The sequence below is a fragment of the Pituophis catenifer genome, unplaced genomic scaffold (genome assembly GCF_029215685.1).
Source record: "Pituophis catenifer annectens isolate HBS135680 unplaced genomic scaffold, rPitCat1.0.hap2 SCAF_3, whole genome shotgun sequence".
NCBI classification, from domain to species: domain Eukaryota; kingdom Metazoa; phylum Chordata; class Lepidosauria; order Squamata; family Colubridae; genus Pituophis; species Pituophis catenifer.
The window spans coordinates 51056691-51083865 of NW_027256883.1; the positions used below are offsets into that span (position 1 = coordinate 51056691).

The window sequence follows — 27175 nt, forward strand, 5'->3', positions numbered from 1 at the left end:
AATTTCTTTCTAAATTATTTTACATTTCAGGTAGTCCTCAACTTATGACCACAACTGAGCCCAAAATTTGTTGCTAATTGAGACAGTTTGTTAAGTGAGCTTTGCCACATTTTATGACTTTTTTGCCAGAGTTAGTTAAGTAGTCAACTTTTAAAATCTTGAGAGTTATGTTAGCATTATTTTTCAAACAGTACAGGCCTTAATAACAGAACAACCAAGATACAAGGCAGTCTTAACTCTAAAATAACATTAAAAGCGGACTGATGTGCAAGAAATGTTTTTTAAAATCTGTTTCTAGTTTTGTACTTGTTTCACTCAGCAGAACATTGAGATAAAATTGAGATATTAGTATTAATAGTACTACTTAATTAGTAGTACTAATTAGTACTAATAGTACCACTTTATTAGTACTAATAATTAATAGCATTAAAATATTGTAAAATAATCCATAATATAGGTTTCCCCCGTCCAGTTGTTTCTGACTCTAGGAGGCAATGTTCATCTCTATTCCTTAGCCAAGGAAGCCAGCATTATCCGAAGAATTCCCATGGCCACGTGGCCAGCATAACTATATACCGAAATGTATGGAATGTTGTTAACTTCCCACTGAAGTGGTACCTATTTATTTACTTGCATTTGCATGCTTTCAAATTGCTAGGTGGGCAGTGTTGTGGCTCGCCAGCTGAGCTGGTGGCAGACTCGGACGATGAGGAGGTTGAGGAGGAATTTGGGCCAGTCCTGGAGTCTGGGGAAGGCTCTGATGGATGCTTTGCATTGGAAGCAGAGATAGAGCCAGGGCCGTCTGACATTTCCCAGGTGCCTTCGAAGTCGGAGATAAGTGGGGAAGAAGAACAGCTGGAGCCTATTCCAGATGTGCATATGCGCAGCTGTCAGGAGAGCAGGAGCCTCCTGACAGGGAAGAAAGGCACACGTAGACACTGAATGGCCTCTTCCTGGTTGGGGAATAAATAGAAGCAAAAGGGGAGTGCTGGTTGCAGGAGACAACAGTTCTTTCGGTATTTCTTTCGGAAGATTTGCTTATCATGCCTCAGAGACTGATTGCCAGAAATTAATTTACAGCTTTGTGACTAGAAGCTCTCAGCCTGGCAATTATCCAAGGACTGATAAGATCTGTTACTGTAATTAATCCTTGGAAGGATTATTGCCTGAACTTTTCTGTGTGTGAATGCCTTGAATTCACAGTAGCTAAATAAAGAGGGGTTTTTCGAGACAAGAAGTCTGTTTCTTGGTTCTGCTTAAGGCTGGGTCAGAACAGGTAGGAGATGGGGCAAATAATGGGAGCTCACCCCATCATGCAGTGCTTGGGTCTCAAACCTGGGCTGTCAGCTTTCCAGCTGACAAGCTCTGTCTTTAACCACTGAGTCATCACACCCCTTAAAATAATCCATACATTATGTATTAATATCCCAAATACATTTAAATTCTTATCAATGTTATTATTAATTTTCCAATTTAAAAAAATTGAGAGATGCTTGAAATATACAGTATTTTTCGGAGTATAAGATGCACCTAGCTTTTGGGGAGGAAAATAAGGAAAAAAATCTGCCTCTGCCTCCCAGCAATTTGCCTCCTTGCAGCAAACAGCCTGGTCAGCTTCAGCACAGCCTGATTTAGCATGAGCAACTGTTCGGCGGTATTCCGGGAGGCTGATCCAGGCTGCAGGGATTGCCGCCGCCCATCGCTGCCTCCGTGCACCCCATTTTCGGCCTCCGTGCACTCCATTTTCAGCCCAATCCAGGCAGTGGGGATCATCGCCACCACCACCACCATTCGGTGGCATTAGGCGGCGGCAATCCCCACCTGGAATGGGCCAAAAATGGGGCGCACGGAGGCCAAAAATGGGGCACATGGAGGCAGCGATAGGCAGCAATGATCCCCACAGCCTGGAACAGCTGACTGTGGGTATTCCGGGAGGCCGATCCAACCACAATCAGCTGCTCATGTTAAATCAGGCTGTGCTGAAGCTGATCAGGCTGTTTGCTGTTTGCTGCAAGGATGCAAATTACTGGGAGGCAGAGGCTGAAGGGTGGGGGCCGGCGGATGGACGGGGCTTCGGCAACATTTGCTCTATAAGATGCATAGATATTTCCACCCATTTTATAGACCTATCAAAACTTTCTAAGGACCAAAATCCAAATAGATCCTAATAATCTCAATTGTATATCTGAGAAAAACAATAATCTAGTGTAGAAAGTCTTCACTGATCTAAATGATTCATCAAAAATGCACTAGCTAAGTTTTATTAAATTAGATTCATAAGTATTTAATGTTGGAATAAAATAACAACTTACAATTTGATCTGAAGACAATCTAAGTGACTTTCTATAAGATGTTGTGTTTCCAGAACTTGAATGTTCACGTGGAGCGGGATCTGCCATTAAGGATTGTTTCAGTTCCTGTGAACTTTCATCATCACTAGAAGATTCATCATCTGGAGGCCTGAAATGACATAGATATACCAAGATGTATCAGACTTTGAGAGATTTATTTATTTATTTAAATATAGCATCTGGTAGCTTATAATATGTAATATGTAACAACATATTTGGATCAAAGATTGGAAAAGGAAGAATTTTTACTAATTCAAGACAAAACCAATTTAGACACAGAATGTTTTTTCAACATAACATCATTTGTTCTGAAGTAAGTTCTCAAGGATACTCCTCTAAAGTCAGTGGTTTTATTTTATAAGCTGATTTTATAACATTGCTTGAATTAAGCCTAGCTAAGATATCGTTTGGTCACAAGTATTCTAGAACTTGTGCAGCTATTTAAGCTGCTTGACTAGGACCTGAGAGATCCAAATTCAAGTTATCTTTAGACATGGAAGTTAACCTTTGGTAATAACTGTTTCTCAATCTATTTTTTTACATTCTGAATTTTAGAAAAATAAAAAATGCCAGAGTGACCATAGCATTCTAGCACTTTTTTGAAACAGGAAAAAATTAAAATTGAGTATTATGATGAAATTTTCTTAGTCTATCCAGCTCAGAATTGAATACCGCATTTCAGGGTTCAGGTTAGGAATTTTAAAAGTGTTACCAGAAGATTCCACAGACTGAGGGTAAAATCTGTTTTATGAAAGGTACTATCAACCGTGTACAATCCTTCCAAAACATCAAAACATTATGTATTTTAAAAATCCAATTTTCTAGAAAGGCAAGAGTCTTTAAGCATAAATTAATTTTCAAAATGACATACCGGTTTTCAACTTGTTCCTTTATAGTTGTTGATTGGTCATTTTTTAGAGCCTCAGATTTCCCATCCTTTGTTTCTGGAAGCTAGCATCAGAACAGTGTGTTAGGACCATTGCATTGTCACCTCAACAAAAAGATAACTGTTGCATTCCAGAATTACATATCAATCTAGGTGCAAACATTTGTAATAGCATCAATATTATATTTAATTATTTGTTTAACATCACTACTAAACCAAGAACAGGATGCAACTTTACTCAGCACTCTGAAGTTATAAATAATAACATACACATGAATATAGCAAATTTTTAATTATAGTGACACATACAAAAAAGTGTTTGATATGAAAAACAGAATATAGGAGAACAGATTTCATTACTAAAACAGAATTATTACCAATAGCATTCTTACAGTATTGGTTGTAGGGCTAATAATTACATTTAAATAAAATATTCCAATCAAAATTAAAGCAATGTAATTGATGAATAAGACCAAGTGAGGAGCTTTAGAAAATAATGCCTGCAATTGCTTATACATTTTCAAAATATATTACTTTTGGGGTGTTATGTTGAAAGTTTCCTTCTTTCAACTGTTATCAACAGTTCTAGACTGTTGATAACACCAAAGGAAAAAAATCAAGATGTGAGATGTGGATTGAAGATGTGGAGTAAACAGTGTTGATAACAAATGGGGGAATATGATAAAGATACATTGTAGCATTTCTGATGTTAATTTGCAATTGTCAGCTTCAGTTAAATCTGACATATATTTTAACATTGCAAAGTGTCAGACATATTGTCAGCAGTTTGAAGTGACTAATAAAATCATTATCTTCTAACACCCCCCCAAACCTAGCACAGATCTCTGCAGACAATATAATGACAAATAGTTTAAAATTAAATATAAACTGCATTAAATTAATATTAGAGTATGTGATGCAAGTGACACTAAGTGAATTATACAAATAAAAATTCACTCTGTACCTGAATATGTTTAATCCACATTTCTGAATCATGAAGCATAAAGCTTAGGATATAACCTCCTAGTCCAGATTTACAGCTGACGTGGTTTTTTATTTTACCTGTTTAATCAAGCTGTCCTTTTTTCGCCAGAACCACCACCTTCCAGACTTCTTCGGCATTTTATCTTTAATCCAGGATTCAATTGTTGTCTAAAGAGTTAATTTTTAATGTACATTTGCAATGTCAACTTCATTTTTGCAGCATATAACATGGTACCATGCAGATATATATATTTAATGTAATTATTTGACTATATTAAACTTCCTGTTTCCTATGTTTACATTTGGGAACAATTCTATAACCTTCATGGACTCTGTTCTCCTCCCTTGAAAAAGGGAAACAGCTCCCTCTGCCTGACTCACATTTCAGTATTACATATTGTAGGATACTGCCAAATCAATGCATCCTAATTTCTCATAATGTTTTCTGACTTGCAGATTATTCTTCCAGCTCTCTGGAAAAAAATGAAAATAAAAAATTGTTCCGCAATTAAGAACTTTTGGAAAAAATGATCCAACCACATAAAAATAATGGGCAAAGATATATCAGTGAATATGGCAACACCAAAACTGGGTCTCATTTAAATATATCATACCCCCTCCACAACTTATCCATTAATGTGTGTGCATGTTCAAACGCAATTCCAAATTACAAGAAGCAGAGCTGTTTTCTAAATTAACTATTATATCAGAGAAGGAATTGCAATTTTGAGGATGACACTAATATTTCAGTGGTAACAGCAGCTCAAAGCAGGTTACATGCGGCCACCTTTAATTTTTATATTCACAACACTGTCTCAAGTGGTCCAGACTGAGAACAACTCATCTTGTGGTTTCACAGATAAATATGGATCTGAACATGGGTCTCTTGGTAATCTTTCATATATTGTTTGCATGGGCAGTCAATACAAATTGCATTGTTGAACAATGACAAAATGTGCAGGACAATGTCATGACGGAAACACTCGCCTTTTGGCTTTTGTATCTCAACATTTCATCCCTATCTTATCTATCTCTAATCACATCATGCACACCAGTAACTACTCAGTTGGCATTTTTACTTTCACAGAATATCTATTTGAATGTGTTTTCTGTCAGAGATTGTCTCTCCTGAACACTTTCTTGTCACAGAACTTTGATATGTCTCTGCATCTATGACTTAATGTGAATAGTCATGGAATATTTACTGATATTTAATTACCTGTGGTAAACTTTTCTGGAACACCTGCAAGCTGAGAATCATGGGAGCTGCCAATGCCCAATTATAATACCTATTGTAAACATAACAGTTAATTATTATGAATATATTACACATTCTTTGTTGTAAACAAAATGTTTTATTTCTTTTAGACAGTTCTCAGACTCCTGGCAAGTATAATAAAGTCTGCTGCAATTCCTCATTATTTTTTTTGAATAAAGTTAAACTTTAATTTTAAATAATTTGAAGACATATCTAATAAAATGACAGTCACATTATCTGTCAATACAATAAAATTAGAATAAAATAATTTAGCAACAGAAGACTTAGATACAATTACCTGTTATATATCTTTATTACCAAGTTAGGATTATCTATAAGACTTGGATTTTCAGCAAATTCATGATAAGTAATTATGTGTTCCATGAATTTTTCTGCAATGCAAAGATATTTCATCAATTGACTGAAACATGTTTCATCATCTTTACAAGCAATCTCTTCATTTGGCTCCTCTTACATAATTATGCTCTTTTTGCCATAGTTATGTTCATTTTGCTGTTGAATATATTTCCATTCATTTGTTATGCTGTCTATACCTGCTGCATGCACTTTTTAGGACAGGGAAAAGCATATATGTTCATATATTATAGCATATATTACAGCATTATATATTTCAACTACTTCAATGAGGTAGTAGAGAATACATGCATATAAATCTAAAAAGTGCCTAAAATAATTTAATAATATTTTTAAAATGTATGCCACCCTTTTAAAATATTAATTAATAAAAATAATGCAGACAGCTGCAAGAAAAAGAAAGGCTGATTTATTTCTTGCAACTGCATGTAACTATATACATTAGGTGTCCCCAAACGCTGGTCCATGAACTGGTACTGGTCCACAGCCCATTGGGAACCAGGCCATGCAAGTGGCAGGCGAGCATGCAAAGCTCCATTTGCACAAATGTCATGCGTGCACATGAAAACATCTCCTCTCGCCCACCGGTTCACAGAGCTGGAAAGGCTGGGGACTGCTGATTTACATGACCTTACTATGTTTCAAAATTAGGCAGCAAATAGACACAACTTTTGTCCATACATGGCAGAGCCTGTTTGTATCAATCCACCAATTCATTGCACCAACTATAGGAACATAATCCATAAGACATTCATTTCTATTATAAAGACTAAAACATTCAAAGTAAAAGAACAAGGATAATGTGTTAGGAGAATTCTTTTCCTGAACATTAGAGATAAACATAATTAAACGGAATAAAAGTAAATATGGTAAATGTCTATTTCTATATACGCTTATGTTTCTATCACAGGAAAATGAACAGTACAAAACACTTCCAGTAGTAGAAACAATTAGACATTTTACACATTGCACATCTACCCTGTTTCCCCAAAAGTAAGACATCCCGATAATAAGCCCAATTGGGCTTTTGAGCGCATGCGCTAAAATAAGTCTCCCCCTGAAAATAAGCCTTCCCCAAAAATATTTAAATGCAGAGCTGGAAATCAGGTTAAGACAGCAAGAGGAGCCCCATCTGCCTCCACGCACCCTAAAATAATAAGACCTCCTCGAAAATAAGGCCAAGAGCTTATTTCGAGGTTCAAAAAAATATAAAACAAAATCTTATTTTTGGGGAAACATGGTATATAGAAATTATCTTCAGAAAGAAAGCTTCTATCTTACATGTAGCACACTTTTGTAGCTTCATACTGCAGATTCTTGTATTCATTTGACCTCGCCAAGTTATATAAGTAGCAATAGGATAAAAATATACCTTTAGGTATCTCTCCATTTTCACTAAGACCTCCACAAAGAGATAATGTAACATCAGGCAAGTCCATGGCAGAATCAGACATACAGTCGGTACCACTGTCTGCAGCAGCACTTCCAACCGATTGTGGAGACTGGGACCCAGAGAAAGTATCAGACTCCAACCACTGTCTAGTACCCGGATCAGAATCACTAAAGAGCATAAAAGAAGTCTTTTACAACAATAACAATGGTAATAATAATTCATTAAACTTGCATGCTGCCTGACTCTCAACTATAGCTCACCACAATGAAAGAAATTAAAATAAAATCAATGAAAGATAAAATAAAAATTATTTATATATAAATGTATAAAAAATACAGGTTCTAAAACAAAAAAACTTAAATATTATTTATACAGACATTTTTAGATCATTTAGATGTTCATTACATTGTAAGTTTGTAGAAATTATTTTATGCAATTAGAACAAAGGCTGATCTGTTCAAACTCTTCTTGCAATGAGTGACATTCACTTATCAAGTATGGTACAAAGACTGCCATTGCATTTTATTTTCTGTTACTTGAGTTGTATACAATATATAATCTTAATTGGGACTGAAGAGAATTAGCAGTGTTGCTAACTGATGTGATCCTAAGGCGTGACATTATGACTGTCAATTTATGATGACAATCCCTGCATCCCCAGTTGCCATTGTTAACAGAATCCTGCATGATTCAGCCTCTCAGTCATGTGATTACCATTTGCAACCTCTTGCCAGCTTGCCCATTGACTTTTCTTGATGGAATCCAGCAATGAAGGCCATAAATGGTGATCATGTGACCAACACAAGACATTGGAATGTTATAATTTCAGGCCTGTTGCCTAGTGCCCAAATCATAATCATGTGACCACAGGGAAACTGCAATGGATGCAACCGTAAGTCCTCCTCATTCATCACCAACCTAACTTTGGACAGTCACTGAACAAGTAGATGTGTAAGATCACATCTTACACAGGAACAGGAGAGTCTCATAGTCAGCTATGCAATTATTAAAAAGTCAGGGAGAATATTTCCATTCTCCATATCTAATATTGTTTATCTGAGGAGCTATGATGAATTAAAAACTTATTTTTCAAACTAGCCTAAGATTTATTCATATGTATCAGGGTAATTATAAAAAGGATGTATATTATTGAAAAGAAAATAACAGGGTGAAATATACAGCTGCTATTTAAAGAGAGCAGTTAAGCAGTTTAAGAGATCGCAGTTTAAGAATGCCTTTGGCAGCGTCTCATTGATTCCATACATATTCTTAAAAGAGATATTAAATATACAACATTTCTGAAATATTTGCTGCAATATTTAGATTTTTGTTAAATACCTTTTGGGAAAATAAAGAGCAGCAACCTCAGGTTCTAGAGCTTTCAGATCATCCAAATATATGTCATCAGGTCCTTGGTGCTGACTTCTTTTATGTATCCCTAAAAAGAAAAAGTATTATATTGATCAATTGAGGAATCTAAAAAATACAGTAGGAAAAGAAATTTCAAGGGAAATGCTCCTGTAAGGGGGCGGGGGGGGGGGGGCTTTTGTCAATAAGAAGTAAACTAGCAAGCTAAACAACATTGTTATGCGTGATCTGGGGTATTTTCTTTCTGAAAATCCTCTTATATGGAATCCTGAGAGTTTGAATATTTGCTTGCCGATATTTGAAGATGTCCGGTAACGAAACAACTGCAAGCAAACAACCAAATTCAAACAATAGCATCAACTGCAGTTCAAACATGAGCTATATATATTTTATTCTATTGGCAATACTGTTATATTCTATCCCATATTGTTCAAAAAGAATCTGACTTCCTTCTATTTAGGCTTCTTAAGAAGGGCGAAAAAGACACAAGGAGATATGGCAAATAAGCAAAATTCTAAAATTTGTAATTTTAAGAGCACATATTATACAAGTAGTCCTTGATTTATGACCCTTCATTTAACAACCATCTGAAGTTATTTATGAACAATCCTCACACTTAAGACTGTTGCAGTATCTCTGCAGTGACATTTACAATTCGGGTACTTGGCATTTACAATGCTTGCAACATCCTGGGGTCATATGATCATCATTTACAACATTCCCTGGGAGTTTCTGACAAACAGTAAATGGGGGAAACCAGATTCACTTAATGACTGTGGCAAAAAGTTGTAAAATCTGGCATGATTAACTTAACAATTGCATTGCTTAGCAATGGAAGTTCCAGTTCCAATTATGATCGTAAATTGAGGACTACCTATACTACTAAAATCAGTATAGTGGTAACTTAAAAAATGGCTGCCATTACCAGTCACAAAAGGTTCATTTACTGGGAAACAAAACTATGATGTTCTCTACCGTCCCAGTCAGAGCTTTGAGACTCATAAGCATTACTATAAAGATAATACTATCTAATAGGTGGAGCTCTGTAGTAGGTTTGCTTCCTATTTAGATTTTTATTGCTAAAAGTATCTTAAAACATATGGATAGGGCCACTAATGAATATTTGTGAGAACACTGGTGCAACTAGCACTAAGCTAGCTACCAGGATTAAGGAGATGAATATTTTTCTTCTGTAATTTTTATAGAAAAACAATTACACCATGATATATGTAAAATCAAAATGCTCATATCTGAGATACAAATTATTCTTTATCCTAGATTAAAAGAATGGTTGCGAGCAAAGCTACTGTATACATTTGTTGCTTACCTCTCAAAACTGGTTAAATATCTGAAAGCTAGGAAAAACAGAAAAGTATTTCAAAATGTTACAAAGAAATTAGTTTAAAAGTGTATACCTTTTTTCTTCGATGGAGAATCAAGTTTTGTTGGTGGCTTAATTTCTGATGGCGACTCCACTAGTGGGCTGGGGAGTATATCAGAATCTAAGACAGGACAATGTTCAAGAATGTCCAGAACAGGCTCTGTTACTGCAGAAGCAAGTCTGTCTTTGATATCTAGCTCTTTAAGTAGCGGGTGTGTTCTTGGCTCCGGTTTTAAAACTGTACAGACTGAATCATTCATCAGAATATCATCTTCAATCGTATCACTGCTAGATATAACCCTAAAATGAGTCTTCTCTGATGGAGTGATGGTAGCTGTTCTAGGATGTTCCAGTTTTTCCTTCTTGCTTATCTGAAAAGGAAAGCATCCTTTTTCTAAAATAGTCATTCATCATCTGTGTTGTTCAGTTCAGATCTGTGTGAACTGATCAAACCTCTATATTAGCAAAGCCTGAAGGATGTTTGCCTATGATGATCTATCATAAATTAAGTTATAGAAAATATGGATATCTTGTTTGTCCCAGTTTGGATATGATCTTTATTCTCATACTCCTTCAGTATATTTTTCAGTATAGTTTTCTCCCTCATCATGATTCTGAAATAGGTCCTATAGAAATAGATACTATGGTATCTAAGTATCTATTAAGAGTCAAATCACTGATAAAAGTATAGCTATTTTTCTCATACTGTCATTAATCAGTGGAAAACTTGCAATAATACACAAGCTGCTTGTCCTTTAACCCAGCCTCATGAAACTTACAAGCCATTGTTTCTTTCATCTATAATCTATACTCATATTTTTAAAAGATTGTTTCTAATTAAGTCTAAAGATTTTTTAATCAATATTAAATGTTAAAATATTATTTTTATTCAATATTTTAATATTGATTTAATATTAAATTTAGAAATATTTAATATTGATTACATAAGTCAGTTTGAATTTAAAAAACCCTTTCTATAATTTGAATTAGAAAAAACCAAATGCAAGAAAAGGTCAACAGTTATGGGTCTCTGCAGTTAGCCCAAACTTAAATGGTTAAACTTCTCATTACTAATCCCATATAAATATTTATTTTAATGTTTACATGAATTTGTTTTATTGTTTTTATATAATATCTATATATCAGCGATTTATATGAGAAAAAAATCAATTTCACAAAACAATAAATGAATTTGTCATCAATATTCACATCAAAATACAAAGTAAAATGTTGAATCTTGCTGCTTTACTGATTTATAAACTATTCTGTACCTTAAATTTCACTATTTCTATAAGATGCTCAAATATGTTTATTGTTTATACCACATGCAACAAATTTTAATGATCCCAAATGTCTTTCTATTTTCACAAAACTTTATTTGTGAAAATATAGTGACAGAAAATGAGTGGCCCAAGACCATCTTGTTCTGCTATAGTTGGTTACTTCTTATCCTATCCTTCCTGTAAGAAGGCCATAGTACATTATCAATGAGTAAGTAATAAAACAGAGAAGCAGCTGCATGTAATATATTTTAAGTAAGATGTAAAATACAGGTAATTCATATATAATCCTCTAGGTGGCTCACACTGGTGTACTGGTAGCATTCTAATTCAAGATGAACTCAAGTCTTCCTAGTGTTTACTGCATAAGTTTTAATGATGACAGTAGACTTCAATAACTTTTAAACCACTGTTTAGGACTTCACTAAGCAAAATAATTCCCACAAACATAAATCAAATTCTAAAATTTGAAACCTATGTCTATAGAAAAGTGGGAATTAAACAAATCAGCACAACCTTTAGCACTATTTTAGTCCTGAGCTTATGGAAATTTATTTTAAATATTTGCAAAATTTACTTAAGCACGTAGATCAGTGATATCAAATTTCAAGGTTTAGATCAACGAGAGTCCTTACAACAGCCAGTAGAATTTCCCAAATTGCTCACAAAGGCAAAAGTTGGGGAGGGGGAAGTTTTGTTGCATTGACCTTAACTAACACTTTTTAGACGCTTTCTTTAAATGTTTTGACTATTTTATAAAATGACCTATACTGAACCAGAAGAGCAGCTCCTTTCATTTATTTCTTCAGAAAATGATTCATAACGTTACTCCTGATAAACACATGCCTACTGTATTATCAAAAGGTTTCATGATTTGCATGAGGTTTACCTTGGTAGATGCAGGAAAGCCTCCCCAGGTCCATTCCATGTGAGATTCTCCTCTAATAAGTAAGTTCTCTGTAGGCTTAACTTCCAGTTCTGAATCACTTTTAGGACAAGTGGGCTGGCTAAAAGGGCTGTTAAAACAAAGGAAAGGCATTTATTGTACAAGGTAACACAAAGAATGTTCTCTAATTAACATTAAGCAGTAAAGCAGAAAGCCAAGCTGGTGTTTTGCTGGCTGAGGAATTCTGGGAGTTGAAGTCCACAAGTCCTACAGTTGCTGAGGTTGGAGACCCCTGGTTTAGACTGATCGAGAAAATTTAAATAAAATCATAGCAGTGAGAACATTTATCTTTTTCAATTTTTTGTTATATTTTCCTGATTTTCAGATTAAATGCTATAAAAGTATGCTTCAATTCTAAAACAGGTTTACCTACAATCTCTTGCCAATATCGTTGTGTAACAGATTTAAATAGAAACAAAGCAGTACATTCAACAGAAATTTAGCAAAATTTCTGAAGCCAGAAGCCAGAATTCTCTCAAACCAAGTGCTATTGTACTAGTATTAATTCAATTATGTGAAATGAATGTTAAATGAAATGTTAAAAACCAGTATGCATCTTTTTATCAGCACAACTAATATGTCTGGCCAGATAAGCCTCGTTTCAGTTCACAGGTAGTTACTTCTGATGCATGTAGAACTCTTTTTTCATACATAAAACAGATTCAAAAGCTATGGGAAAAAAAATCACTAATTTGATTTCTATAACTGAAAATTACACATAATTTATACTGAAATATAACTTATTTTTGGAGGAAGAGATGAGATTGGCTAGATTCCTTTGTTCTTCTGCTCACCCTCTCTTTCAGTCTCAACACTAATATTTTTTGCTTTTACAACTGTCCATATACTTAGAAAGGGCAGCGAAAAGAGATCAATGGGCCTTGAGATGTGCCCTACACTACGAATTTTGAATATATTCTTATAATCTAACCATGATGATTCCAAAATGATGAATATACATCTTGATAGCACAACACATACTCTGTCCTTTCATATTTGCATTGCAATGTAATACATAAGGAACAGAATTTGCGTCACAATGTTATCACGTATGTTTTCTCATATGTTCTCCACATCCACGGACACCTATGCTGCTTCTGAGTTAACAAGAAAAGGGAAGTTGAATTGTAAGAGAATTTAAGGAAATATGAAAAGCGCCCACTTTTTTTTGAAAAACAATCCTACACTTAAAGAGCTGCTCTGTCAGAAAAGTTTCTTTTTCAAAATACATGATCCCTAACAATACCAAAAAGTAGAGGCAGCCCACAGTTACTAACCGAATGATTTTACTTCTGCAGACTTTGTGAAAAATATTTAACTCTTAATATCATTTTCATAAAAGAATGATACATGAAGATGACTTACTTCTCTGAAACAGACCAGTCTCCGTCTGATAAAGGGTAATCATCCTTTGAAGGGTAAATCAACATATCTTTATATTCTTCAACCTTTAGTGGAGAATCTGCAGGGCTTCTGTAACACAGAATTGATGTATAAAAGAAACTTTAATTTAGTATTAAATGACAGCATTAAAGTAACAATAATTCACATGGGAAAAAGGGTAAGCTGGTAGACACTTTCATCCCAATATCAGCAATTCAGTTAACAATTCTATATTTTAGATACATTTTTTAATAGATCAAAGCTTGAAAGATCAGTAATTGTCTTTGCTCCTTGATACACTTTCAAGTCTATACAGCAAAGATCTCTATAGAATGATGTATATTTGGGGCTTTATAATACTTGTTTACCATGTGTTTACTTAGTGGATCTTGAAAAATAGCCTATATATACATCTGCTTTTAAATATGTATTAATAAAGCCTAACATTTATGCAGAAAATATCTACATTAATTGTTATAAATATAAGGATCTTTATAGAAATTTTATATTTCAATTGTAATCCTTACCAAGTTCCACAAATGGTTACTTAATATTAACTAGATAAATTATTTAAAGTTGCATCCTTCTGGAAAGATTACCTTTTCATTTTTCTTATTTGACAGTAAAAGTAATAAATTTTTACTTGTTATAGCACTTACAAAATCTGTTTTTTGTAGTAAACATACCTACTGGTATCTAATATTGCTCATTACTTATTCCATTAGCTAATTTTAAAGTTATTATTACATTACTCTGAATATGAATTTTGAAAGATAAATTAAACTTATACAGTTTTCTAACGAGTTGAATTAATAAAATAAAAACTATTATTTTAATTTAGGACTTTATATAATATAAATGAAATATTGTTACTGAACTTTTTACAATATGACAGTCTAACCAACAGAACTTTAAAAAATATTACCTCAAAGGTTGAATGCACCTCTCATCATCTGAACTTATTTCCATTTCAAAGATTTCCTCAGCTCCAAGAGAAGAGAATTGTTCTTCTTTTTTCACATCCTGTTTACATTTTCTTTTTCTTCGTTTTTTTTTCTTTACTGACCCAGAGGTGAAAAAAGGCTCTGTTTCTACAATTTGTGGGATTTCTGAGCTTAAATCTATTGTTTCATTTTCACCTGACTTCATCAAATTGTCATCATTTCCTTTGAAGAACTGATCTTCTGTTGTTATCGGTGATGTTGCCAGATAGGCTGGAACGTTTTCCTAAAAATCATTTAGGTGAACATGAATTTTATACATTACATATATTTTATGAAATTATTACATTATTTAACTCAGAAATTAACACTGATGATAACAGAAACAGATATAGAAGTATACATTATGATCTCCAGAAAAAATGTATGTTTGAGCTGTGATAGCCATTTAAAATTATTATTTGCATATATTAATAGATGAGAAAATGAAGTTAACTTTTCATGCCCACATTCAAATGAAGATGTGTTGGTATTGGCACTCACTAAGATTTGGATACCGATTGTCTTTTTTCATCATGAAAGGCATACTTGCCTAATAGAACTACGGTACAACCACTGTTTAGTTTTATATGAAAAGCCTCAATAATTAATTATTATGGTCTGGTAAAGTATGGGATTCCTAATACAAAATTAAACTATGGGATTCATAATAAAAAAATTAATGAAAACAGAAGAAATATTTTCAAAATTCTTACCTTTATTCCACAGCAGGAAAATGATTGATGAATGCATATACCACATCTATATGCACTGTCACATTTCATACTCTATCACCCTTATTCATTTAAGCTAAAAATTACAAAGATTCAGCAATTTTGCATCCCCCCAACTATAATTAGCTTTGATGATTCCAATGAGATCCTTTTTGTTTTATTTGAAAGTACATTTTTTTAAAAAAAAAATGAAAAGCAACACCAATATAGTTGGTTTCTCCTATTATTTTGGATTGATAAAAGTTAGAAATACTTGAAAAAAGCTGTACTGTTTAAGAGATAAATGCTGATTAAAAGATTTGAAAAGACTGAAAGACTGAATTAATTGTAAACAAGTTTATAAATCTCCTAAGGAGAGTCATCTGGAAGTTAAGAATCTCAGAACTGAGGGTTGGTGGTTTTACTGAAAGATTGTGACCTGTGTAGAGTAGGATGATATTTCTCATCTTCAGTCCAATTAACGTTGAGAAACAGATACTGAGACATCTTCTCGACACTTGATAAAAACAAGGACTCCTTAGCTTCGATTATCTCATTTTTGACAGAAAACTAAAGCATCCCAAAATAAGACAAACTTGCCTTCCTTTTTTTCTTAAAAGTCCAGTGAAATGACACCACTGAAAAGCATATACTTAACTAGGGTTCAAAATCTATGTAAGCTAGTAAAAAACCTCCACAGGATGGAACTTCAATGCAGACCTAATTGGGAGTATGCTAATAATGTTTACTAGCTTTGAAGGGATCTATCCACTATCATCTCATAAGGGTCCCTAAATAGCAAAAGCAACATAAGGTCTTTCTTCATTGTATTGTTTACTTGTATTCATGAATATTTTTAACTGCTGTCTCATGTTAATATTTTTATTACTGTTTTGAGTTATATTCTTTAGTATTCCTGAATATTCTTTGATTGGTATCTCATGTTATATGTGAAAGAAAAAGAGAGAGAATGTACAGGAGACTAAAAACATCAGGAATAAAAACATATAAGAGAAAGGGAAAATAAAATAAAAGGTAAGTGAGAGAGGGAATTAAAGGGAAAGAAAACAATAAAAAATAAAAGTTGGCTTGCAAAAAACTATTTTTTCTAAATAAAAAGCAAACATCTGCCCAAATATTAAAATTGGAATAAAGTTACAAATTTTTAGAATTTGGAATAAGACTTACAAATTTTTCTTCTGTTTCCTGCACAAAGAAAGCCTCTCCATTATCACCCAGTTTCATGTGAAGATCAACTGCTTCTCCATTGATTTCAATATCAATCTGTAAAAATAAACAACAGAATACTTGCTGCAATAAAAATACACCTGAAAATATATATTTATATTTAATCAATATATTATTCTTTTAATCCAAACCGTTGAAACAAAAGAATTACCAATATACCATGTTTATTTACTTATTTGTTAATTTTATACAGATGCTCAACTCACTCTGAATGGTGAACAAAATTAAAACACAAAATAATACAACAAAAGAACTAAAAATAAGCACAATAGTAGTTTAAAAAGATTAAAATACAAGACTATGTAAACGAAGACAAAGAAAAGCAGGAGCATCAATAGCCCCCTCTTGGAAGGGGGCAATAAGGCAGGCCAAATAAAAGAATAAAGAAAATATTTTGTATTTGGCAACTTGTTGATTAATTTTTTTATCTTAATGGCAAAATGTGATGTCATACTCTCTAGGAACCACATTATGATCTGATTTTTTTTCAAGTTGTTCATAAATAACCTGTAATGCATGCATAAAGATCAAATAAATAAATAAAAGTTATCAAGGATTCCTGACAATTTAACAGATCTATTTTTGCTCTTAAAAGGATTCCTTTTAAATTATCAAGGAAATGATTCCTCGATTTAATTAAGAAAACAGTGATTCCAACACAATATATAAATTCTAATATTGGGTAAATGCTACAAATTTTACATACATTGTTTCTACTTTCCACATGATTCTACAAATTTCTATATTTCTTTTTAATTGCTACTGCCCCATCCCCATGAATCTCTGACTTTCTTTGTAAGAAAAATGTTTCAGTTCTTAAATCACTTTATTCTATTCTTGATTCTTTCCAAAGTTTTTTGTTGAAATGGAAGAATCAGAACTTTATACATCTCAGAATGGTGGCTTTGTTATATATTTATATAAGGATAGTATGCTATTGCATTCCCCACTTGTACCTATGCTTATTTGCATTTAATATCATATCTCATTCTTTATTCTCATGATGCAACTGTTAATAGTTATTGTGGAATGCATCTGTTACACCATTATATTACTGATATTTATGCTCTTTATTGTTATGCTTTCTATGGCCAGACTTCTAAAGACCTCTATTTGGTCATACTGGATAACTGAACAGAACTTTGCTATTGCATAACAAGGCCTATTCTACTTTACAAGTATTTATTGAATCTGGAAAAATGATGTGCCCCAATAACAACGTAATTTACATTGTACATACAACTGGCAAAAAAGAAAGGTATTTGTTTTCCTAGTCTCTGACATTCATGGTACTCACCACTTTCTCTTTTGAACGTAAGACACCGAGTTTTCCAAATCGGACATGGAATGGTGAACATAGGTATGTACCATCTTGCTGCCGAACTACAATTACATCAATACATCCTGAAAGTGTAGCTTGATTAATGCCTTTATACAACTCCTTCATAGTAACCAGAAGTCCAGCAAGCTGTCCAACATAATTCATATTTTAAAGCTAAAAGGAAATGTTGATTGGAAATATTATTCCAAATACAAAGAACTTTAAATTAAAAAAAAAAAACACATGCACAATCATGTTATCATAAATTTTAATTTATAATCCATCTGATAATTGTGGTCTGTGGTTATATGTGAAAGGTACTAAAGTAAAAGGTTAATCGTAACTTCAGAATAAAAGAGGTAATTTGTATTGTCAAAAATGTCAAAAGTACACTTTCAATTATTTGAGAATTTTGAAAAATCTTATGAGACTAAAGTTCAAGCCCATTTATTATAATGAATTGCAAAATAATCTTGGTAATACATGTATAGGGTCTAAACAAATCAACAAAACATACGGTATGGTATGTATACCTTATTCAGGTGGAAACTCAGAATTAACACTCAGTTTATAAACTTAGGAAACTGCAGACGATCATTGTATTCTGCTCATGCACTGGTTATATTTACCCTTAATATTCACAGGTGTATAATCGCTATTGTACATTTTTTTAGGCAAGGATCGACTGAAGGACTTAATATTAAATATTCATTTGGTCACTATAGGAATTGACTGACTGGCTTTTCATCTGAGTCTGAGTCTGACTCTGTGGCTAAGAAAGTGGCTGGTCCAAAATCACTCAGTTGGTTTTCTTGCTTACGGTGGGATTAGAACTCAAAATCTCCTGGTTTCTAGCCTGGTGCCTTAATCACTAGACCTTGGTTCTATTTTAAGTTATATCATATCTAACATGTAGCTTCCAGTACAGACCCATCACAACCCTGATTTAATAAAACCTTTTCTAAGTCCTCAACTCCACTCACGTTGTCATTCTTGTGGTCTAAGAACAGTGATTCTCAATCTATGGTCCATGGTCCGTGACCACAAAAGGTATTTAAACAGGGTCCATGGTGAAGAAAAGGTTGAAAACCACTGGCTTAGAGGAAAGTGCTCTCTTACTAACCTCTTCTTCTCTTCTCCATCACCATCATCTCTTATTTTCAGTCACCTCCAACAATTTACTGGCTGTTCTTCACAAGATGGATGATTTTGCAGCCACCATGCCATCCTAAATGCAACCACCACCACTCAAATAACCCCCCTCTTCCAACTCTACTCCCACCAAACGCAGAATCCAGACTCTCAGCATTCATCCCCCATATCCCAGACTCTGCTCTCACCAAGGTTTTCTTAAAGCTTTATTTCAGTGACAGCTAAAAACAAATGGAAGTCACAGCATGGCCAAAAAATCCCCCCTTTTAGTTAATATTTAAATGCATACAATATTGAAGTACATGTTAAGTTGTTCTATGCTTTCACAACATATCTATTATTCAAGATTTTTTTAAAAAATCACATCTTTACTATTTTATGTAAATCTGATAAATGCTATTGTTGCCACTAGTTAAGCTATAATATTATAAAGGACAAAAATGTGTGACAGTTAGGACAACAAAAACGAGGTAAAACATCCCCGTTCCTTATAACCTACCAGGGACTTACAAACCATGAACTCTATAAGCTCAGCCATAAAACAAGGTCAAGGAATGTACATAAAGCTGGAAGGAAGATACTGGGAACAAGCATAGACTCTAGGAAGCAAGGTCATTATAAGATAAACTCACAAAAATATTCCCTAAAGAGAATCTATGTCCATGAACTGCCTTTCTATTTTCTCAAATGTGCCACTGTCTTGGTAGTAGTGCTTTCATTATATCCTAGTATTACCTTAATTATTTTTATCTAACTAAGCACATGATATGCTGCTATATCCAATCCAATATGTTGTGATTGTCTACAACTATGTGTACAAATGTGGCCACAAGTTTTGGTACCCGGGCTACTTTTTCTCTCAAATATTCTCGATTTCCCTTGAAGTAAATTGAAACCGACACTTGTATTATAAATGAAAAAAGTGGTGACAATCTATTTCATTATTGTTCCCAAAAATTATACATAAAACGGAACCTGGGCTTGCCTGAAGAGAATATGTATCTTTTTAATTACTAAACAAGAAACACATTTAAATATCTCAAAGAAGCCAAGCTTCAGTGTATTAACACAATGAAACAATGCTTTATTCAATCTCATTATCTTTCTTTAAAATGTTAATGCATTATTATTATTATTATTATTAATAATAATAATAATAATAATAATATCATCATCATCATCATCTTTTATTCATTAAATATGAAACTCATTTTAAAATGTATCACAAATATCATTGACTAGCACTGATGGTTGATATGGGTTACTGCCAGCATCCTAGATTATTGTTGTTGTTACTATTATTATCTTCTATTTAATCATCCAATTTTTGGAAATTGCCTGGACAACTCCCTGCAATTTTCTTGGAAAGGTATTTCTGAAGTGGTTTGCCATTACCTCCTTCCTAGGGCTGAGAGAAAGTGACTGGGCCAAGATCACCCAACTGGATTTGTACATAAAGCGAAACTGAAACTCATCATCTCCTGATTTCTAACCTGATGTGTTAGACACTATACTAAACTGGCTCTCATTAATTAATAAACCAATACAAAAAATAATTAAAGGAATACAAATAGTAATAGTTGCCAACCAAATCACTATGTATCGTTATTATTTATCACAAAAACTAGATGAACAAAACAGTAAAAAAAAAAAACCAGAAATGAAGAGAAAGGGGAAAGAAGATAAAAGAGAGGAAAAAACTATTTTTCCTAGTTTTAAAATAATATAGTTTCTTTTTTATCTATAAATTAAATCTAGGCCATATGGAATAAGGTAGTTCTTGAGTTACAATGGTAACTGGGACCTGAAGTTTTGTTGCTAAGCAATATGGTTGTAAAACACATCACATGTCTGCATTGCTTAGTGACAGAAATCTCAATAGTCCTTTTGATATTATTAACCAAATCCCACCAGGTATTAGGCAAGGATTCACTCTGATGCAAGACATTCCTGGCTTGGTCTCTTCCAAGCCTTGATAGACCCTGTATTTTCTTGAACCCCTCCCACTCACCAATCTCTCCCCCATGTCTGCTATTTTGGCTGCCCTGCCCAGCAGCACTCATTGGCAGTGGTAGCGGCGCTAGTGTCCCTGGGGTTGAAGTAGAGGTCCAGAGACTTCAGCAGTCTTAGGCAGCCACTGGTACCCCAAATTTTTATTTCAGCCTCAGCGCCACTGGTCCATTGAGGAGTGCCACCTTAAGACCTGCTCTGCAGCCAGCTACCTCAGTGCAAAGCCCCAGCCATCCTCATTGTCCTGCACTCGATGTCTCTGCTATTCCAAATGACCTTCACTGTCTTCTTCCCACTGAGGAGCACCACCCCTGGCTCCATGTAACACAGCTGCTGGCCATTCCAGGATTTCTTCCCAAGGCCATGTAGACCATTCTTCAAATCAAGTGTGTTGTTTTCGTGATGCTTTGGAAGGCTTCTGAGACCTTCTGAAACCTCACAAGATGGCCATGCCCACCATTCTCACGAGGCCTTCTCAGAAACCTTCCAAAGCATTGCAAGGATGCACACAATTTTGAAAACCTGCTTAGCTTGAGGAGTAGGCCTGACATGGTCAGCAGCTGCCTCATATAGGCAAAGGTCATTTGTGCACAGCAAAGGCAGCGAAGGTGGCGGGTGCTTTGCACTGGATTGAGGTAGCACTCCTCAGTGGAAGCCCCAGTGCCACTGAAACTAAAGTACAGACTAAAGAGCGGTAGTGGCTGACTGAGACTGCTGAAGGCATAAGTATCATTTCTTCAGTGCTGCTATATCTTTCAAAAAGTCACTGAACAAATGGTTAGTAAGCAAGCACTACCCATAATAGAATTCTTACTGTATAGAAATATACAGCACTAAAGGCAGTACAAAATATTTGAGCCTTACTGAAAAGAAAAGATTTTACATCTCATGCCAAATGGATTCTTATTTTAAAATAGCAAGAAAAGCTTTGATTTTTTTTTTAAAAATCAAACACTAATATTAACGTTAATGGGTGCCAATACTGTACTTATAAAATGTTTTAAGTTTATGAAAGGAATATAATTTATCAAAAACAGCTGACTGACAAATGTAGCAAATCATATGTTACATTCCTTCTTTGACACTAAAGCAGCCTTTCTCAAATGGGGTTTCATGAGTGGTCACAATTCACAAGATTGTGATGGAAAAACATTGTGTTTTAATTTTGCTCAATGATGGCAACTGCAGTGGTGGAAATTTTTACATGCCAAAATTCAGTTTATGAATCATATTAACGGTCTGAACTGAAGATAATTTTTTAATGCAGGAGTACCCCTGTTTCAGGCATTTCTCCAGGGTAACAAATTTGAGAAAGTCTGGTCTTTTTTTTTAAAAAAAAACGACCCTGTAATCCCCTTGCATCGGGTTGGAATCAAGGTGACTGAATAGAGCTGAGCATTTACTGATTGGATGCCCTTCCTAACGCCTACATGGATTTTGCAGCAGATACTTTTTCTTTGCGCCCAGAGAGAGAAATATCTGCTCCTCTAGAATTGAACTCACAGCCTCCACTAGGTCACCACGCAGCTCCCTGACAAAGTCTGGTCTAACCCTCTGAAATTCATTTTTTTAAATCTGTACTGGGACAGGTTTTATTTAACAATGTATTAATGAAGTCTGAAAAAAAATACTGAGAAATTCTACAGAGAAAAGTTATGGTTACTGACAACAAATTTAATTATAGATCATTAATGCTTGAATTTGCCAAACATTTACATTTTTTGGAATGAGGCTTGAAAAAGTATCCAAAGATATGGCCCAACTATAGCATACTTTTGCTGTATGACAGTCCCTACTAGAAAGTAAACATTATGATCTAATTCAAATATTAGTCTACCACTTTCAGACTTCATATTAATCTGATGCAAGCTTCTTAAATGTTCTAGAAATATCTTACAAAATCTACTCCAATCTCAATAAATTTCTTAGTAGGTTGGTTTTATAAAACTTTCTAGCTAGATATTTGCCCATTTCTACATTTCCAAATTTACTTGAGAATTTTAAACCCAACTATCACAATGAGATATAACTGTTCTCAAGCAGAACAAGCTGTATCATCATTGTTTTGATGAAAGACTGGGCTATCCAGAAGTTTGGGGGGGCAGGGGGGGCAAAGCCAGAGTGACAACAATGAAAGCAAAAGTAACAAATCCTCAAAATGCAATCATTGTACTGCGGGACTTAAATAATCCTGCTTGAAACCAAGATTTCATCAAAGGTTGCTACAAATCAAAAAGCCACAGTTCTTTTTAACTTTAATAGCAATTTTAGCAATAGTAAGATAACCATTGCTCTGGTGATAATAAGGAACTAATTATAGTTAAGTGCCTTGTATACTGAATACTGTATAAAGCAGGTGAGATGTCTCAGCCATATGCCCAAAGCATCTTCCTGTTTGTTTTAGAACTGCAGTCCAACCATTTTAAACCCTTTAGTTCTATCAACTGTTCCTCTACCTCCTCTTTCTTTATTATTATTATTATTATTATTATTATTATTATTATTATTATTATTATTATTATTATTATTATTATTATTATTATTCTGGTTATGATGATGCTGCGCTCGCAATCAGGCACTTAGGAAGTACCAGTTTTCCCAGTTGGCTTATGGAGAGAGGAGAATCAATAAGGCAGAATCAATAAAGGAGAATATTGGTAGTTTAGGGTTGACAAGAAGGGGTCCTTGGTGCTCTCCGAGGTCGCTTGTTTTCTTGCAGACGTTTCATTACCCAAACTAGGTAACATCATCCGTGCTGATGAGGGGAGAATCCCCCCTCCCCATTCCCATCGGAAAAATCCCACCCGAGCTTTCTCCTTCTGCTCGGGCTTTGAAAAACCAACGCTCGGCCTCCGGGGTGGGGGTGGCGGAGGGGGCTCGGGAGACTTGCCGGGATGACTTCTCCCGGGCAAGAATACACGCAAAGGACCGAAGCAACCCAAACACATCTAAATTAAGGCTTCACGGTCGTCTGGGTGAGCTATCCAGGCTCACAGCAATGCCGGCACAGGAAAGGGACCAAGAGGCAGCCGATAAGGAAAAGGACTGAAGGATGGAGGACGGGAGAAGAGAGGACCCGGGCGAACGGAAAAGAAAGGATGCGGCCCCTCAGCTAAACCAGCCATCTGACACAAGGCTGCGTTCCCGTCCGGGGGCAACGGGACCTCCTCATTCATTCCTTACCTTTTTCTCTCTCTCAACCGGATGGAACCGGGAAAGACGCAAGGAGCAGCTGCCAGCGACCGTTGGCGGCGGCGGCGGCGGTTAAATGAACTGAATGGGCTGGCCAGGCAGCCAGCGCGGGACTGGCGGAGTGGGGGGGGAGGGAAAGGCGGAGGGAGGGCGGGCAAGAGGGAGAAGCAGCAGTGACGCACGAGATCGCTGCGGAAATTCTCGCTCCTCCCCCTCCTGTTGGGCTAAGGCTAAGCTAAAACGGCAACAGGGCAGCGCGGAGTGGGAGAGGGGCGGGGGGGGGGGAGGTGAATGACACGTGACGGTGGGGAGGGTGGGGAAGGCCACGTTACTCGCCCTACCCACTGTGGCACTTTGGGGCGACGTCTGGCGACACGGTTTAATGAGTGGGTGTGACAGCGGCCAGGGGGAGGAGCTTCTCGAGGAAAAAAAAGCTTCCTTTGAGTCATGATCTCTTGATTATAGAGGGTTGGTAGGTGGCACCGAGCTTGGCATGACCTCAAGGATGCCTTCCGCTCGGATATATCGTTACAAACATTACATGTAAATGAACATTCCTGCTGTGTTACAAATAGGCCTCTGTCTATGGAGATTCTCAGTCATCCAGGTCATGGTTGTCCCAACGGTGCTTTTTCAAAAGGCAACTGGACTTTGTTTTTTTCCAAAACTCTGGTTCTCTGTCATACATCAAAATTCCTTGGGGTATTTTGGGTAAGGTCTTTAGGCTCTGATATTGAAATGTGGTTATTGTACTAGATTGTGGTGCGATCTGCCCCAAGGAGATGCTTCTTCATCAGAGATACCTATATTATCTTGACAGAGAGTCAAGTCTGTACATTCCACCATAGTACTTCTGATTAAACTTGGCACATGCTATTGGAGTACAGTATTGGAAAGAGAAAATTCAACCACCAGAAGAGCTTACAATTAAGAAAATACTCGAGTGCGCAGAGATGACTAAATTAACCTATGAATTAAATGATGAAAAGTCAGTTTACTATATGGTGTGGGAAAGGTGGTACAAGTGGTTGCATGATAGAATGAAAGAAAGATCTAAAGGTGTGTTAAATAATGGTTAAAAGTGAGTTAAAATGTCACCAAGTATTATCTATGTAAATAGTTAAAACACTGCACATCCAATACAAATTGAAAATCTATATTATGTTTATGTTGTTCTATGTTATTGTTTGAATGTTTGTTTGTTTTTTCTTCTTATTTCTCTTTTGTTTTTGTTTGTTTTTTAAAAAACCTTAATAAAGTTTAATAAAAAAAAATTGGCACATGCTAAACAGAGAAGAGTTGTCAGTATCATACAATTATCTCCTTAGTCAGCTCTGGGCATTTTGCCCCATTACCAGTTGCATGCTAGTGGAATGGTATGGGCTGAGGTCAAAAGAGAGGGAAGAATTAAGCATTTCCCCAGATAACTGATTACATTAAGGAACATAAAGTGGATAGAAATTTGGTTTTCCAAATAGGAATATGACTGTGAAAGTTGGCTAAAAATGAATTTTGCTGTTGGAGAAAATTATTGAAAATACCTTAGACCATGAGAAGAATAAATACTTCAGTACCTGATGAAACAAACCCAAACTGCTTATTGGGACAGGGAATACTAATATAAAAGCAACACTTTTGAAAATTTTGGAAACAATGTGAAGATGAGATAAAAGATTGAAAGCAAAAAGAGGACAGTACAAGATGAAATAACTAGATAGTGTATTGTTCCTGTGAAAATAAATTTACAAGAACTCAGAAAAGCAGTTACTGTATTGATGACAGATAATCCTATCAACATAATGTCCATACAAAAAAATCAAAAGTAACTGAACCACAACAAAAATAGGAAGTTTTTAAAAACAAACTTTCTGTAGGAATAAACCCTCCAATATATATTTAATTCATTGTTCTATTGCAGCCTGAGAATCCCTTGGTCATGAGCCATTCTAATTACTTTTAGAATTACTTTTACTTATGTTCACTATTGGTTGCAATTTCATGCCAACTTTCAAAGGTATTGGGAGCAACAGTTTCAAAATTCCTAAGGCCCCAATGTGAGGAATGCTGTTTTTGCTCTCTGGTGGGGTACTCTACTCTTTCTGTAATCCTGATTTCCCTCCAGAAGCAACTTTAAAATTCTTGAATAAGAAAACTGTAAAAGGAAACATGCCATAAAGTATTGAGATGATAATAAATGACATTTTCATGCTATTCTGTGTCCTAAATGTCATGCAGTGATCTAAAACTGTGTTTAATTGCTATGTATTCAGTCTATTTAAACAGTAGGGAGGAGAACCTTGCTTTACAAATAAGCTAAAGGAAGATTCTCTCTTGTGTTATTTAACACCATGGTGTAGTGCAACTAAATTGTTCTGCCTAACAATTGGAGGAAGAAAAATCCATCTGGTTCAGTTCCAGGCTGGGAGAAAGGCGCTGGAAATAAAATGGAGGCTGATTGGAAAGAAAGTTTATTGATGAACAGAACCACAGTGTGCAGTTCTGGGACAGCTGACCAATTGGCTTGATTAGTGCAAGGGTTTTTGTACAGTTTCTGAAATGCTGCAGGGATTGTGCAATGTAGTGAGCCTGATATCTTTTGCTATTCCAATGGTGGTGGGTTAATCCTTTTATGTCCTAAAAAGTCAGGTCCTGTCCTTAGAATCTGGGTGGGGGAAGGATGTAAATTTTAATCCCAGTGCTGGAAGTGGAGGTGTATTGTTTGTGAATAGGCTTGGCCCAGGATTTCTTAATGAGCATCTGCTGTAGGCTATTAAGAAAGACTGGTGGCTGCTTTCTGCCTCTAAGAACATGTTTTCCATTTCTCCTTTGGGGAAATATAATATTCTACCTCTTTTAATATTCCCCAAAATATTTCATTCTCGGGGGGGGGGGGGGGTTCTCACACTATCTTCGTAATGATATTATCAAGTTGGTACAGCAATCAAGACAAAATA

The 27175-nt window shown here is 35.1% G+C and overlaps 1 protein-coding gene across 1 annotated transcript in view; it reads right to left on the minus strand.

Annotated features, from left to right (window-relative positions):
- LPIN2 (lipin 2) overlaps positions 1 to 24333 on the minus strand; it is a 35653-nt gene extending 11320 nt beyond the window's left edge. The window contains exons 1-14 of the mRNA XM_070942363.1: positions 24213 to 24333; positions 17844 to 18041; positions 16487 to 16582; positions 14531 to 14832; positions 13588 to 13695; positions 12166 to 12292; positions 10031 to 10367; positions 8586 to 8685; positions 7227 to 7414; positions 5778 to 5871; positions 5441 to 5510; positions 4300 to 4389; positions 3223 to 3302; positions 2313 to 2460 (exon numbers count right to left, since the gene is read on the minus strand). Coding sequence (XP_070798464.1) covers positions 2313 to 2460; positions 3223 to 3302; positions 4300 to 4389; positions 5441 to 5510; positions 5778 to 5871; positions 7227 to 7414; positions 8586 to 8685; positions 10031 to 10367; positions 12166 to 12292; positions 13588 to 13695; positions 14531 to 14832; positions 16487 to 16582; positions 17844 to 18032 — 1929 coding nt within the window. The 5' untranslated portion in view covers positions 18033 to 18041; positions 24213 to 24333. The remainder of the gene's footprint in view (positions 1 to 2312; positions 2461 to 3222; positions 3303 to 4299; positions 4390 to 5440; positions 5511 to 5777; positions 5872 to 7226; positions 7415 to 8585; positions 8686 to 10030; positions 10368 to 12165; positions 12293 to 13587; positions 13696 to 14530; positions 14833 to 16486; positions 16583 to 17843; positions 18042 to 24212) is intronic.
- Between the last annotated feature and the right edge of the window lie 2842 nt (positions 24334 to 27175).